The sequence below is a fragment of the Symphodus melops genome (assembly GCF_947650265.1).
Source record: "Symphodus melops genome assembly, chromosome: 10".
Taxonomy (NCBI): domain Eukaryota; kingdom Metazoa; phylum Chordata; class Actinopteri; order Labriformes; family Labridae; genus Symphodus; species Symphodus melops.
The window spans coordinates 17137318-17152010 of NC_136700.1; the positions used below are offsets into that span (position 1 = coordinate 17137318).

Consider the following 14693-nt stretch of genomic DNA (forward strand, 5'->3'; position numbering starts at 1 on the left):
AAATCCAATCATTTATATAAAAAGCAGTCATTTTGCTCATGTGAAGGGCAATTCCAACATATATATTTGGTTTTTTTTACAAGAGCATATCTTTTAAAGCTTGAGTCCAACTTGGCCATCTAGGAAGAAGCAAAAACTCTTGTGAAAATAGCCTACATACACAACCTTAAAATTAGTTGCACTTCTCAACACAAATGTATCTTGTACTCTGATAAGTGTGTGCATGTTTGCCATGAAGCCCTATATTTCACGTTTCTTTATTAGAAAGATCAGGTTACTGTAACATTTGAATGCAAAAGATTACCCAAGCCAAAGTAATTCATTTGAAGACACAATTGTATTGAACTATAAAGGCATTGCTAATCCAGTGTCTATCAGCTCATTTTTATATTTCAGTGTAAAAAGCCTCTACTAGAAAATGAAAACTATACCCCAAAAGAATTCCATAAGAAAACTATTATTGAAAAAGAAAAAAAAGTCCCCATTCACCAGTCATTTCAATTAAAATAGAAACATCAGTTCTTTTTTCTGAATACATTTCCCTCAAAACACATATATTTTCCATATTTAAACATTTATATATTTTTTTTCTCAAGGCAGTTGGTCATGGCAAAAAAGGACTCAATCATGGCCATGTATGTTTTACAGCAAGAAAAAGACAGAATGGAAAAAAATAACTAAAAGAAGCACAGTGTAGGTCGGGCCACTACACTGGCACACAATTATCTCTTATTATGAGTGAGAGGAAGTAGTCAAGGCAGTGTGGCACACAGGCACACTTCCTCTACGACAAGTGCAATGAAATGAGAATACTTTTCTCACACAAAACAATAACACACTCATCTTTCACAGCACTTAGTTTATCCATCTGGTTCCCCTCACCATTTCCTCCATCGACTTCTGGGTCTTGCACCAGTGAAGACAAGTGCCGTTTAGTTCTTAGCCATTGCTGGGAGCTCTCAAAGTCCATTTGAGGAAGAGACATTGCAGTAGTCAGGAAGTTGGGCTTGCCAATCCATCCTAAATTTAGTCGTTTTTATTGCATCTACCACAATGTACTGAACTTCCCTATACATGAGTTTGAAGAACAATAATTTTTGGTCATCTGAGAGAGAGTGAAAAACAATCTCAGCAAGCATCTTCAATGCCTGAATTTTCCTGAATGCTGAAGGAAGTTCTTTCAATAATTGGTTTGTCTGATAGCAGATGGGAAAAGAAAGATAGCAGGGTTTCAATAGAAACTGTGATAATGATGAGGGTATATGATCACAAAATGGACAGCACAACTAAGGCTGTGTGTTATATGTTGATTTAGTACATAAAGGGATGGGATAAATAAACAGGAGAGATAGGATAGGTGGGATAACCCAAGCAAGTGAGTGATCGAAAGGGCTGGTTGGCGACATGAGGAGGTTCTGTGGATAGCAATTTACATTAAGTAAATAAGCATAATGAACTCATAAGCAAGTATGCTCACGTGTTTGTTGAAGAGAGAAATAGTACAGACATGTGCAACAGAATAAAAGAAAAATCCCTGGGCTACATGGAGGGCTCTCTAGATGAGAGGTCACAACAAGCCTTGTCCCATCCATCCATCACATCCCTCTGATACACCTCAGCTATGTACTTCTCTTTTGAAGCTCCTGAATGAAGGCTGGGAAAATGGAGATGAGAAACATGTTAAGCACCCAAAAAAAACTCTATAGAAGCTGTTAAATAATGTTAGAGAGTACAAAGTAATCCCACCGCCAATGATTTCCTCCTTGACTTTCTGTAGTTCTTTGCGCACTTCTTCCAGGATCTCCTACAGAATTTTAATGGACAAACAGACTGTTATATGTGGTAACAGTTGTTCAACAAATATTGGATTCTGGATGAAGAAATTAAAATTAAGATTATAGAATGATAAGAAATGTACCTGTTTCATTTTCTCCAAATCTAAGTCATCCATACCATCCGCATCATTACTCTGTCCTGCAGGCTTTGCCCTGTAAAAAGAAAAAAAAATACAAATGCATAGTTTGTGTGTCTCTCAAAAGCCAAGAAGGGCATTGGCACTGCATTGCCTTCCTCATTGTAAAATGAGCTGCCATTGTACATTGAATGTGATGCAGCACTGATCTGATCAAAACTAAAAGCAAAGAAAACGAAAGTTGGGAGTGAAAAGAAAAAATATGTATACCTGGAACCTTGGGACAGTGACGGAGTTGAATCTGTGCTCTTGGCAATCGAGTTATTTCTGTAAGAAAGACACAACCTCCTCTTAAAATGAAATACAGAAGATTTTCACATGAGCACACTTGTGCTCAGAGGGAAACATACGCTCAAATCGCCATAAATACAGCTGTTCAACTGCTTGTCATTGAAAATATCCAGATAAGGGAAAAAATTGATGATTACTGTAAGTGACTTTAAATGTGGCATGGTTGTAGCTGCCAGAGGGTCTGAGTTTTTTCAGAAACTGCTAATGTAGTAGGATTTTCACTCACAACAATGTCAAGGGTTTAGAGCAGGGGTGTCCAAAGTGCGGCCCGGGGGCCATTTGTGGCCCTTGAGTGGATTGTTTGTGGCCCTTGACTTCAAATCGAAGAATCAGAAGATTTTGGCCCCAGGCCTCATCAGATGGCATATTTCGTTCTTTTTTTCTTTTTCATGTTAGCGAGGGAGACCTATAAAAGCCTGACTATTCTTTCCAAAAAAATTAGAACACAACAGTTTCCCACTGCAGTTAGTTATTGTGTATTTACATTATTTTTTGAAGAGGTGAAAATACAAAAAGTTCCTTCCAATATTTAAAAAAAACAAGCAAAAAAACCCCTGTGGCCCGTGAGCGATTCTAACGCGACAATTTTGGCCCGCAAGAAAAAAGTTTGGACACCACTGGGTTAGAGAGAATACTCTGGGGGGAAAAAAAAAAAGATCAGAGAGCGGCAGTTCTCTGTGCGAAAAAATGCAGAGGTCAGAGGAGAATGGCCAGACTTGTTTGTGCTGATAGAAAGGTAACAGAAACTGCAATAACCATTCATTACAAACAAGGTTCCTGTGTACTAATGCCCCGTTCCAGTTGATCTCAAAAGTCGGAAATTCTGAGTTTCCAGTCAGAGATGCCAAGCAGTAAATGAACGACAGCGCAGGTATACTAAAATTACAAAATTAAAAAGTTAAATACATAAGAAGGTATAAGTGAGCGTGATTGAACTAAAGATGTAAACAGAAATATATGCACTAGTGAAGAGATGTAAACAGAACCATAGTGCAGCAAGTGTGTGTGTGTGTGTGTGTGTGTGTGTGTGTGTCAAGGGAGGTATGTGCAAGTAGGCAGATACTAAGTAATAAAGTGAAGTGGTGCATAGCAGATAATAGAACAACAAACTAAATATATACTCCATAAAATGGGATTTCTGGCTCGAAAAATCCTCTTTGTGTGATTAAATCAATTACACGGATAGTATTGTGACAGTTCTATCAGTGGTCATGTTGCAATTTTATTTTCGTGCACAAACTATCACCTAAGGTGTCGTTACCATCTGGTATTAGCTTACAAAACAAAGGTACTCCTGGAGTTGTCCTTATTCCTTTTCTGACTTGCAACTGTAATATAGTCAATTCCGGTGTGACGTCATTCCTAGCTCCAAGATCAGAGTTCATCATTTAAACGCCACAGCCTATCTGAGCATTGTCGATGATCACGTCCAACCCTTTATGCTAACAGGGTTGGACATGGGCACCTTCTAATTGTTACTTCCATCAGGATAAAGCACCGATCCATCCCATCTATTTTCTGCCACTTATCTGGGGGCAGCAAGTCTAAGCTGACACGCCCAGACTTCCCTCGATAAAGCACCATGTCAGGAAACTCGCATCAGATCAAGCTGGTTTCTTGAACAAGACCATAAGTTCATTGTACTTAAATGGTCTTCACAGTCACCAGATCTCAATCAAAAACAGCACTTTTGGGATGTGGTGGAACGGGAAATTCATCTCATGGATGTGCAGGCAACAAATCTGCAGCAACTATGTGATATGTCAATATATACCAAAATCTCAAAAGAAATGTTACCAGCACCTTGATTAATTGAGGCAATTCTAAAGGCAAAAGGGGGTCCCACCCTGTACAAGCGAGGTGTACCTAATAAAGTGGCCGATGAATGTAGGCACACAGATATACCCAGAAACACACGTTTTAATATGGGTCAGCAAACCTGGAAGTAACAGATTAATAGACAATGGCTGTGTGGAAATAACTGAATCCTGGGTTACCTGGTCATGGATGACTTTTCCCAAGGTCTTCTCACGTTGTCTAAGAGGACAAAGGATACAAATGGAATTCATTTATCTTTTAATTTAGTTCAAATTTAACAACTGAATTATTATAGATTGCATGCATACACTTTTTTTTTTTTTTTAGCTCTCACCACTTTGATCTTGAGGCTCTGGATCCTCCTGTGTAGAAAATAAAAGACAATCATCCTCAACCAGTTTCTATCTTTTTGGGTCGGAACTATGACATATCGCCAGTTGTTGTATCGAACACGTTTTTGTATTCTTTTAAGCATTAAAATGTTATAATAAAAGGCTGACCCTTACATTATCTTGCGTCTTCAAAGGGGGCTTCTCTCCAGTGTCCGCAGCTTTTCTCCTGAGGTAAATAGGAATAAATTTAAAGGGCTACTCTGGACCTTTTGAACTGGAGTTGTACAAGGTGTCTTTCAGTAGTGAGTTTATTGCCTACAGTAGATAGCATTTAGCACAACCTCTGCTTGGAGAAGCCAAGGGACCAACATAAAATTAAGCCTTGTTCTCCTGTGGATGGGGTTTGTAGCAAAACAGATCAATAATGATATTTCTTATTTTAGTCACAAAGTAAGACTTCAGAAACAACGTTCGATCAAGAGTGTTTTCATACTTCTTGCCACATCACTTCTGTGTCTACAAAAACACACGTTTAGACAATTTTCTAACAATAGGACTGAGCTCATTCAACGATTGTTTATACAGATAAATCAATGACATTATCTTATTACTTTCCCCGTCTCCAAAAACAATCATTAAAATAGAGTATTTTCATACATCAGTTCTCGATCAGTGCCTACATTTCCAGTAAGTTTAAATATTTTCCAACAATGTAAACAAGCATCTACAAATAACTTTGAAAAAAAAAAAAATTTAATCAAATCAATTAAAATGATATCTAATTACTTTATGCATCTCCAAAAATCAATCATTTTAATCTAATTGATACAGCATGATATATAATTGCATATTTCATATCCATCTAGTAGTTTTACTTTTTTATTTTCTATAATTAAAAAGATACACAAATAAAGACAAGATCATGCAATTTCCAGGATGAGGCAGAAAACTTTTGGACAAATTATCTGAAACCTCCCCCTAAACAAATGTTACAAATTAAAGAAACACTTAACGTGTCAAAACATTAATGACCGAAATATGTTTAAAATCAAGAATACAGATACAGCCACAACAGCACTAAAATTAAGAGCAGAACATTTAAATATATGAGGTTTATGAAAACCTATATATTAGTGTGGTCGTACAACATCTATTTCTAAACACTAAGTGCAAAATTACTGCTTATACATCTGTACTTTAAATGTGACACAGTGCCTTTTTTTAAACCTCTGTATAATTGTCTTCATTAAAGTATCCTTTTGTCTTTAATATGAACAATATTTTGGAATTTCCATTACAAATTGTGAAGCTCGATGTAAAATTGGGACAACAGCTGTTGCTCTGCTTGAGAAAACTGTCCTTCCACATTGATACAACACGAGAACAGTCTTCATCAATTTGTGAGATGGTCCAGTGAACAGATTGAAGGGTCACAGCTTAGTCAAGAGACCCTGTACACCAGACAGTTTTTTTTTTGCATAGGCTGATCTATATTAAAAGATGACTTCCACCCTTTATATGATATGTGTCAAACTCAACATTTCCTTGTTATCCGAAAACCAAATCATGCACATGCACAGGCCTCATACAAAAGTCCACTGGTTCAGTCATGGAGCAGCACTAAAATGCTTACTTGAATTATGCACAGAGATGGCACAGAATCCTGGCGCATAAAAAGTCAGTTACAGCGTTACATTACGATGGTAAGGACAATTAGCAGAACGGACTGCCGGGCTCATATTAAAGGTCCTTTCACTGAGTTTACTCAGTTGAGAAAGTGGAACTCAACATGGAGCTCATCAGACCGCAGTGCTCAATGCCAATGCATTGTCTGGCACTAAAATACCCGAAGGTGACTGTTTGCATCAAAGACATTTAGTGTTTTTTGTGACAACATACTCATATGAGAAAGGTTTGTCTGTCATCTGTGATGAACCTTAACAAGTACAAACTATGCTCTGGCCTGACACACATCGGAAGTCTCTCTCTCTCTTCACTGTACTCTGTATTATTAAAGCACTGATCCCAAGGCCGGTAGAATGACCCTATTTCTAGGTTTTTATAACTTCAACAGTACTATCTATATTTTTATATATATAAAGTGAGTAATCTCTAGGAAAAGATCTTTTTCATGTGATGCAAGGGTAGCAAAATTATGTATGCCTGATATAATACTGTTAACATAAAGTTATCAGTTCCAGTAGCTTATTTTGATTTGTTTTTAATCATACAGCCGCCTATACATGGAGGTCTCCTTAGAACAAATTCAGCCCCAACCCAATATGAGTTTGACATCCCTGCTTTATATGGTGAATTTCACCATCTCTCATCTGGACTGTGGTATAAAGTACCGTCCAGTGAAAAAAGGGGGCAAAACGTGAGCTTTGTCCCAGCAACCATTAGTGAGATAAACAATTTGTAACAGTACATCACTAAAGCTGAAGGAGCTATTTATGGATCTCTGCATATTTAGGGCTCAATGCACTAACCAGTGCGAAGGACCCTATTGTAATCCAAATTATTATTTTTCTTCAATTTTTTTTTTTGCTCCGCCTCTTTGCAGCCATTTTTGATGGCTTGAACGTGAATGAAAATTCACCAAAATTTCCAAGGTCATCAGGTATTTTCGTAAAGAAAATGTGCAAAATGGCTCACTGGCGCTCCCTTGAAATTTTCGATAAGGCCTCGCCATTTTTTTCATGCAAGAAAAATGGTTCAAATTTGCATTTCACAGGTTATCTATTTGAATAAACTTTGAGAAAAGTGTTCATCCGATTGAAACAAACTCAGTGTCAGTGTTCTAGACATGTTGAAGATCTCCCGTTCACGTTATTTCAATACAGGGCGTGGCCACGGCATACCATCAAACTTTGATGTCTCATCACATGACTTTAACCTTTCCAAAATGCCTCCTTATGGAGGGTTTTTCTCTGACATGCATGACAATGTTGTTGAATGTTAACAATGTCAGGACCTACAAAAAATCCTCTCACACCCAGTCTGCCATTATTTTTTGAATGTATAAAAAAAAAAAAAACCCAATTTTTAATTTAAGGTTTCCTATTTGAACATAATTCCTCGAAAACCTGTTCATGTGATCATTGCCAACTCAGTGTCAGTGTGTTCTAGACATGTTTAAGATCTCCTGTTGTGCTCCGCACGATTCTACAGAAAAGGGTGTGGCCTAGGTGTACAGTTAAACTTTGACTTTTACGCAAATCAAACTGTGAGGCCTGCCGCTTGGCCACATTTACCTCTCTTACCAAGGCTTTTCTCCCAAACTTCTTCCATTTAAGGATTATGGAGACCACTGTGCTCTTAGGAACCTTGAGTGCTGCATAAATTCGTTTGTAACCATGGCCAGATCTGTGCCTTGCCACAATTCTGTCTCTGAGCTACTTGGGCAGTTCCTTCGACCTCATGATTATCATTTGCTCTGACATGCACTGTGAGCTGTAAGGTCTTATATAGACAGGTGTGCGCCTTTCCTAATCAAGTCCAATCATTTGAATTAAACACAGCTGGACTCCAATGAAGGAGCAGGAGGATCAGAAGAAATGGACAGCAGGCGAGTTAAATATGAGTGTCACAGCAAAGGGTCTGAATACTTATGACCATGTGATACTTCAGTTTTTCTTTTTTAATAAATTTGCAAACACTTCAACATTTCCGTTTTTTTTCTCTGTCATGATCGGGTGCTGAGTGTACATCATGAGAAATAAAATTTAACCTTTTTGTATTTTAGCAAATGGCTGCAATGAAAAAGAGTGAAAATTTAAAAGGGGTCTGAATACTTTCCGTAACCACTGTATCTCCCCTTTTTTGCTTTTGTTCTCTTTAACATAAGCACCTAACCTAAACAACACGTTCTAAATGCTGAATTAATAGCAATACAGAACAATTTTATGGCTAAAAACATGGGGCCATAAGAAATGGTAGTCTGATGACAACATGAAGTGTTCGATGTGTGGAAATATATAGAATACACTTCTTTTCTCTAAAACCCATGCACAAAAGGTCATGGCTTAGCTTCAGAGTTGGTACTCCAGTATAAACTCCAGTAACACGAAGCTATTGAAGAACCATTGAATTTCACTTGCGGCCCTTGTCAAGAGGTGGTTGTCCTCAAATTAGGCGTCAAAGTTCAAATCCAACCTGTATCTACTTTACAGCATGTCATTCCTCAATCCCTTCAATTTACGACTCTATCCACTGTCCTGTTTCTCCAATAAAGCCCCAAAATAAGTCTTAAAACATAATATATATATATATATATATATATATATATATATATATATATACACACACACACACACACACACACACACACATCAATCTGCGGTAGGCTCAGTTAATAACAAAATATAGAGGTACTCAAAAAAGTACTGTAATAAAGATAAAAATAACTATATTAAATTGACATCAAGTTATCACATTAGTTTAATAAATTGTATATACACTGCTCAAAAAAAATAAAGGGAAGACTTAAACAACACAATGTAATTCCAAGTCAATCACACTTCTGTTAAATTAAACTGTCCACTTGGGAAGCAACACTGAATGACAATCAATTTCACATGCTGCTGTGCAAATGGAATAGACAACAGGTGGAAATTACAGACAATTAGCAAGACACCCCCAATAAAGGAGTGGTTCTGCAGGTGGTGACCTCAGACCACTTCTCAGATCACTTTTCGATGTTAGCGGTGCTTTCACTCTCTAGGAGGGCAACAACCCAGCAACAGGACAGCTACCTCCGCCTCTGTGCAAGGAGGAAAAGAAGGAGCACTGCCAGAGCCCTGCAAATTGACCTCCAGCAGGCCACAGATGTGCATGTGTCTGCTCAAACGGTCAGAAACCGACTCCATGAGAGTGGTATGAGGGCCTGACGTCCATAGGTGGGGGTTGTGCTTACAGCCCAACACTGCGCAAGACATTTGGCATTTGCCAGAGAACACCAAGACTGGCAAATTCGCCACTGGCGCCCTGTGCACAGATGAAAGCAGTTTAACACTGAGCACATGTGATAGACGTAACAGAGTCTGGAGACGCCGTGGAAAACGTTCTGCTGCCTGTAACATCCTCCAGAATGACCGGTTTGGCAGTGGGTCAGTAATGGTGTGGAGTGGCATCTCTTTCAGGGGCCGCATAGCCCTCCATGTGCTTGCTAGAGGTAGCCTGACTGCCATTCGGTACCAAGATGAGATCCTTAGACCCCTGGTGTGGTTGGCCCTGGGTTCCTCCAAATGCAAGACAATGCTCGACCTCATGAGGCTCGAGTGTGTTAGCAGGTCCTGCAAGATGAAGGCTTTGATGCTATGGACCGTTCCCAAGACTTGAATCCAATTGAGCACATCTGGGAAATAATGTCTCGCTCCATCCACCAACGCCACAATGCACAACAGACTGTCCAGGAGTAGGTGGATGCTTTAGTTCAGGTTTGGAAGGAGATCCCTCAGGACACCATCCGCCACCTCATCAGGAGCATGCCCAGGCGTTGTAGGGAGGTCATACAGGCATGTGTAGGCCACACACTACTGAGCCTCATTTTGACTTGTTTTAAGGACATTACATCAAAGTTGGATCTGCCTGTAGTGTTCTGTCTATCAATCTATCTATGTAAAGAACAAAGTATTTAATGAGAATACTTCACTTGTTCAGACCTAACATGTGTTATTTTAGTGTCCCCTTTATTTTTTTGAGCAGTGTATTATCTCTTGTTAAATTGAATGTAACTCACCTTCGCGCCAAGATAGCACTCATTTCACCCATCAATCCAGCCCCCCCTCCACCTCCAATGGAGGAGTTGCTGCTGCGACTGGAGTCAGCTCTGTTTATTGGAGCTGCAGGGCCTCCTTCTTCCTGCTGAGGGCAGCAAATACAAACAAAGATACAAGAACTCAGCAGACATCTAGTAGACCTGGGCCCAGTTGTTTAAAAGGACTTATCAGCATAAGAATGAATTAGATCTCGTCATTCTTTTCCATCATCTCAGGATAACATAATCCAACTCACTTTCATCCATAATCCAGCTCACTTTCATCCTTAATCCAGCTCACTTTCCTACCAGTTTTTTCAATGAAAAACTGGATATAATGACCAATCGAACAAGAAGTAGAACAGCCAACATGGGGTCACTTAAAGTGTTATATTTTCAACACTGAAAAAAACTTAACAAAAAGCTTTTTAAAAGAACTTCCACAGTAATTTCTTTCAATAGTCAGTCCTCTGAGCATGAGATACCAAGAATATTGACAAATCATGTTTAATAATTTAACCTGACATTTTTTATTCATACGTTATCTATTATTGCCTTGACTTTAGCAGACAATGTATTGTATGTTTTATTTCTTTACTAAAAATCCAGTCCAGAATATACATTTATGAAAAATGCATCACAAAAAGAATGTACGAAAAAAATGAGAAAACATTTGTTGCTAAAGTATACTACTTGGTGATGTCAAATTGTAGTTTATTATCCTATTAACTATGTTTATTAGTTCTAGTAGCCTTGTTTATTTTTGTTACATTTCTTCCCTACATTCATGTCTGAATCCAGCCCTCTGCTAGGATCAGGATAATCCAGATTTTCAGTCAAAAATCAACGAACTGCATTGTTTAGCTCCACCTTTTTGGGTCGGCTCCACATTCTTGGCACCCCAATGGAAGGGTCCCAAAAGTAAGACGGTACAGATCGGTTATTTGGGAATCTTTCCCGGGATTAGTCTATGGAAACGCCGCAAAATGCGCGCCATACCGAGACGAACCGAGCCGGACCGCTAGGTGGAAACGGGGCTTAGTTCTCCCAGGTGTTACCCAAATGCTGCGTATGGTCACCCTACGCTTGGGTAAAGGTTGAACTATTTGCCGCAAGTATTTGATGCTCTTTCGGCGGCGACATACACAATGTATCATATCAAGGTTCTGTTTTAAGAGATTATAAAACGCGAATAGCTGCTGAAGCACACATAGCACAAGTGGATACACCGCCATTGTTGTTTGTGTGTGTGTGTGTGTGTCGGGGGGGGGGGGGTCATCCCAGCCAGAGAGTTTGCTCCTTTTTGTTCACATGGCTGCGATACACCCCTCGCATCAGTTTCGCTCCCTGGAGCTCGAATTCCAAAGCTTGAACACTGACGCCATATGAACGAAAGGCCAATTCGTTACTCAACAATATCGTTTTACTGTCACAGCGTCTCTGTGTAAACGTGGCCTTAGATTAATCCTGTTTGATAACTTTTGAACAACCCAACCCTGATGATTGAATGAACAATTGACAAAGGTAAGCAGATAAAATTCTAAAAGAATCAGTACATCTCCTAAGCAGTAAAATATTATCAAAATCACCTAGCCCAAGTGATTTTAGTTTTATACTCAACCTTTGATACTTTTCGGAGTTTAGCCCCAGCTAAGGCAGCTGCCAACCCTCCTCCTCCTAATCCTCCGTCTCCTCCCCCTCCTCCTCCTGCAGCAGGAAGGGGAGGGGCTGGGGGAGGTCCTGAGGGAGGTGGTCCGGGCGGGGGAGGGATGCCAGCAACAGGAGGAGGGCAAGGAGGTGGGGGAGGTGCAGGTGGGGGAGCAGCACTTCCTGGGGCCAAAGGTGGAGCAAGTGGAACGGGGACTTGAGAAAAAGAAAAAGAGAATACATTAGTTACCATTCTCACAATAAGACACAATTTGTCAATGGTATGACAATGAGATGCAGATACAATATCACATGATGTAAGAGTAAACTTCTCGACAGCTGATAATCTTGATAAAGGTTCTGATCTGGTATTGATCTTGAAACCAAAACTGATTCTATATTTTGAAATAGGATAGCACACAAAGTACTTAATGTCCAAAGATTGCCAGTGTCTCAAAGTATTAGAAATTCCAGTCCATGTCAACAGGAGGAAATAATGCAAGACATCATATGGCTACATAATTACCATAATTATCATTGATTATTACAAAAAGAAAATTACAAATATGTTTTGAATACATGACTGTATACTAATATCACTAGCACTACTACTGTAAACATTACACTCAGTAATGTGAAAGAGTTCTGTCTGTACTGTGTAGTTCTTAGTTTCTGATTGAACTTTTTCAGTGTTACAAAAAAACAAGCAATATTCTATACATGTTTTTGGGTGATTTTCCGGTTGTTCTTTTATTGTAATTTTGAATGACTTATGTCTGCCCACAGATTAGTAACATATCTATATATTTTCTTTTGCCTGTACTTTATCACAGGTGAAAAAGACAAACTTCAGTAGGCGAAATATTAGAGACTGCCAAGATTGCACTTCTCTTGATTGTCTTGTAATTTGTTATTTTATGCAATGCTATGTTGACCACCCAGCTGTTTTCTGACCTGCAGCAGCTTGTCTCTCTCTATCCAGTCTCTCTCTTTCCTGTCGCTCCCGCTCCTGTTTCTCTCGCTCCTGCTGTTCCAATCTCTGCTGCTCCAATCTGAAACACACACACACACACACACACACACACACACACACACACACACACACACACACACACACACACACACACACACACACACACACACACACACACACACACACACACACACACACACACACACACACACACACACACACACACACACACACACACACACACACACACACACAGTGGTTCTGTACATGAGAAGAAGTATGATTTTGAATTCTATCCTAGATTTTATACAGAGGTCAGTGCAGGGAAGAAGCAATGAGTAGTAGGAGCTAGGATGAGTAATGTGATCTCTTTATCTAGTTCTAGTACAGGTGCTGCAGCATTTTGGAACAGCAAGTCTTTAGAAACATACTAGAACAGCCTGAAAAATAGAATTGCAATAATCCAACTTAGAGGTAACGAATACATTTGTTACCTGACACATACATTTTTTTTAATCGTTACGAGACAGGATGTGGCTGATTTTAGAGATCGAAGGTCAGAAAAAAACTGTCCTTGCAATTTTCTAATGCAAGAGTTAAAAGACACCTCTTGATTAAATATAACTCCCAGACTCCTAACAGTGCTGCTGAATGCCAGGCTGACACCATCTAGGACAATAATATTATTCAAATACATATCTTTATCCATTTTCACAAATGCACTCCTGAAAATATCTCTATCATTATAGGAATAGAATAATGACAATAAAGGCAATCTATTCTATACAATTGTACAATGAAATTCTCCTTAAATTGCACACAGCTAAAATAAAAAAAACCAATAAGATAATATAAAAAAGTAACTCTAGGAGTACAACTCTTAAAATTTTCCTGACCTGGCTGTTGACATCACAGACAGTTGACATATGTACCTCACAAAGGGAACTATCCCTGTCAGACAGGAGTAGGGTTCTCCTGAAGCAAGCGATGATGTATAAAAAACCCAGCAGAATCAGTGGTATGCTATAATAGGAACATCTGCCTTTATCTTAATGCTATGCTAAGCTTAAAGAGCATATTGCAAGTTAAAAAAAAGTTTAAATTAACACTTCATGTTGTCTGATAAGGGTTGTAGAATAAGTACATCAATTTTCTGTATGATCTTCAACACATAAGTGCTCTAACTTAGAGGAGAAAGTGGCTGCTCTTAGCGTAGCTGTTTAGAACTCGCTTTTTTTCAACAACGCATCATATGACGTAACATAAGGGTGTCGTGTTCTGTTACTCTGCTTTGATCGGCTTTATGGTACGTGTATGAATGAATGAATGAAGCCTTTATTGCTCCTGGGGGAACTTGTCTTGCACCGAGAGCATGAAACACTTTACAAACAAACATTTAGAAGGCAGCACAAAAAACAGGCTAAAACATCACATGATTAAAGAGGTGTAATGATACGTGGTAGTGAGTGAGAATAGACAGGATGCCTCCCTGCAATAGTTTGTAATTTGCGCGGCGCACATTCGGGTGCATAGTGTAAGTGGCTTGATTATTCATAGTGTTTTTTGGTGAATTATTCCCACAACCTCAGAAACGATCGAACAGACACGTTGAATATTTCGGCCTGCAATATGCTCTTTAATGGAATAACAACACAAGAGTGGAGAAGAGCAAACAGCTGAACAGAAAACATATTACAGCAGTGCAATCATTTGCATGGCGAATGTACCCGTCGTGTGCATACAGTCTATGCACTTTGCACTGGGAATAGGATATAAACATCACTACCCTCTCCAATTGGCTCAAGGTGAATTGCCAGGATTATATCCTGCTGTGTTCTACATCAGCTCACACAGACTTTCTGCAGAAAAAGTACTAGGACGTTGGCAGGAGAAACTCTGGAT

At 39.1% G+C, this 14693-nt stretch overlaps 1 protein-coding gene across 3 annotated transcripts in view; it reads right to left on the bottom strand.

Moving 5' to 3' along the window:
• Positions 1-241: 241 nt before the first annotated feature.
• Positions 242-14693, bottom strand: part of vaspb (vasodilator stimulated phosphoprotein b) — a 40904-nt gene continuing 26452 nt past the window's right edge. For 2 of the 3 annotated variants that reach the window (XM_079354702.1, XM_079354701.1), the window contains 10 exons: positions 12773-12870; positions 11793-12034; positions 10154-10278; positions 4588-4639; positions 4416-4443; positions 4261-4300; positions 2183-2239; positions 1919-1988; positions 1747-1804; positions 242-1654 (listed from right to left, as the gene is read on the bottom strand). In XM_079354702.1, the coding sequence (XP_079210828.1) occupies positions 1620-1654; positions 1747-1804; positions 1919-1988; positions 2183-2239; positions 4261-4300; positions 4416-4443; positions 4588-4639; positions 10154-10278; positions 11793-12034; positions 12773-12870 (805 nt within the window). In that variant the 3' untranslated portion in view covers positions 242-1619. The remainder of the gene's footprint in view (positions 1655-1746; positions 1805-1918; positions 1989-2182; positions 2240-4260; positions 4301-4415; positions 4444-4587; positions 4640-10153; positions 10279-11792; positions 12035-12772; positions 12871-14693) is intronic. The other variant, XM_079354703.1, reaches the window with a different exon arrangement.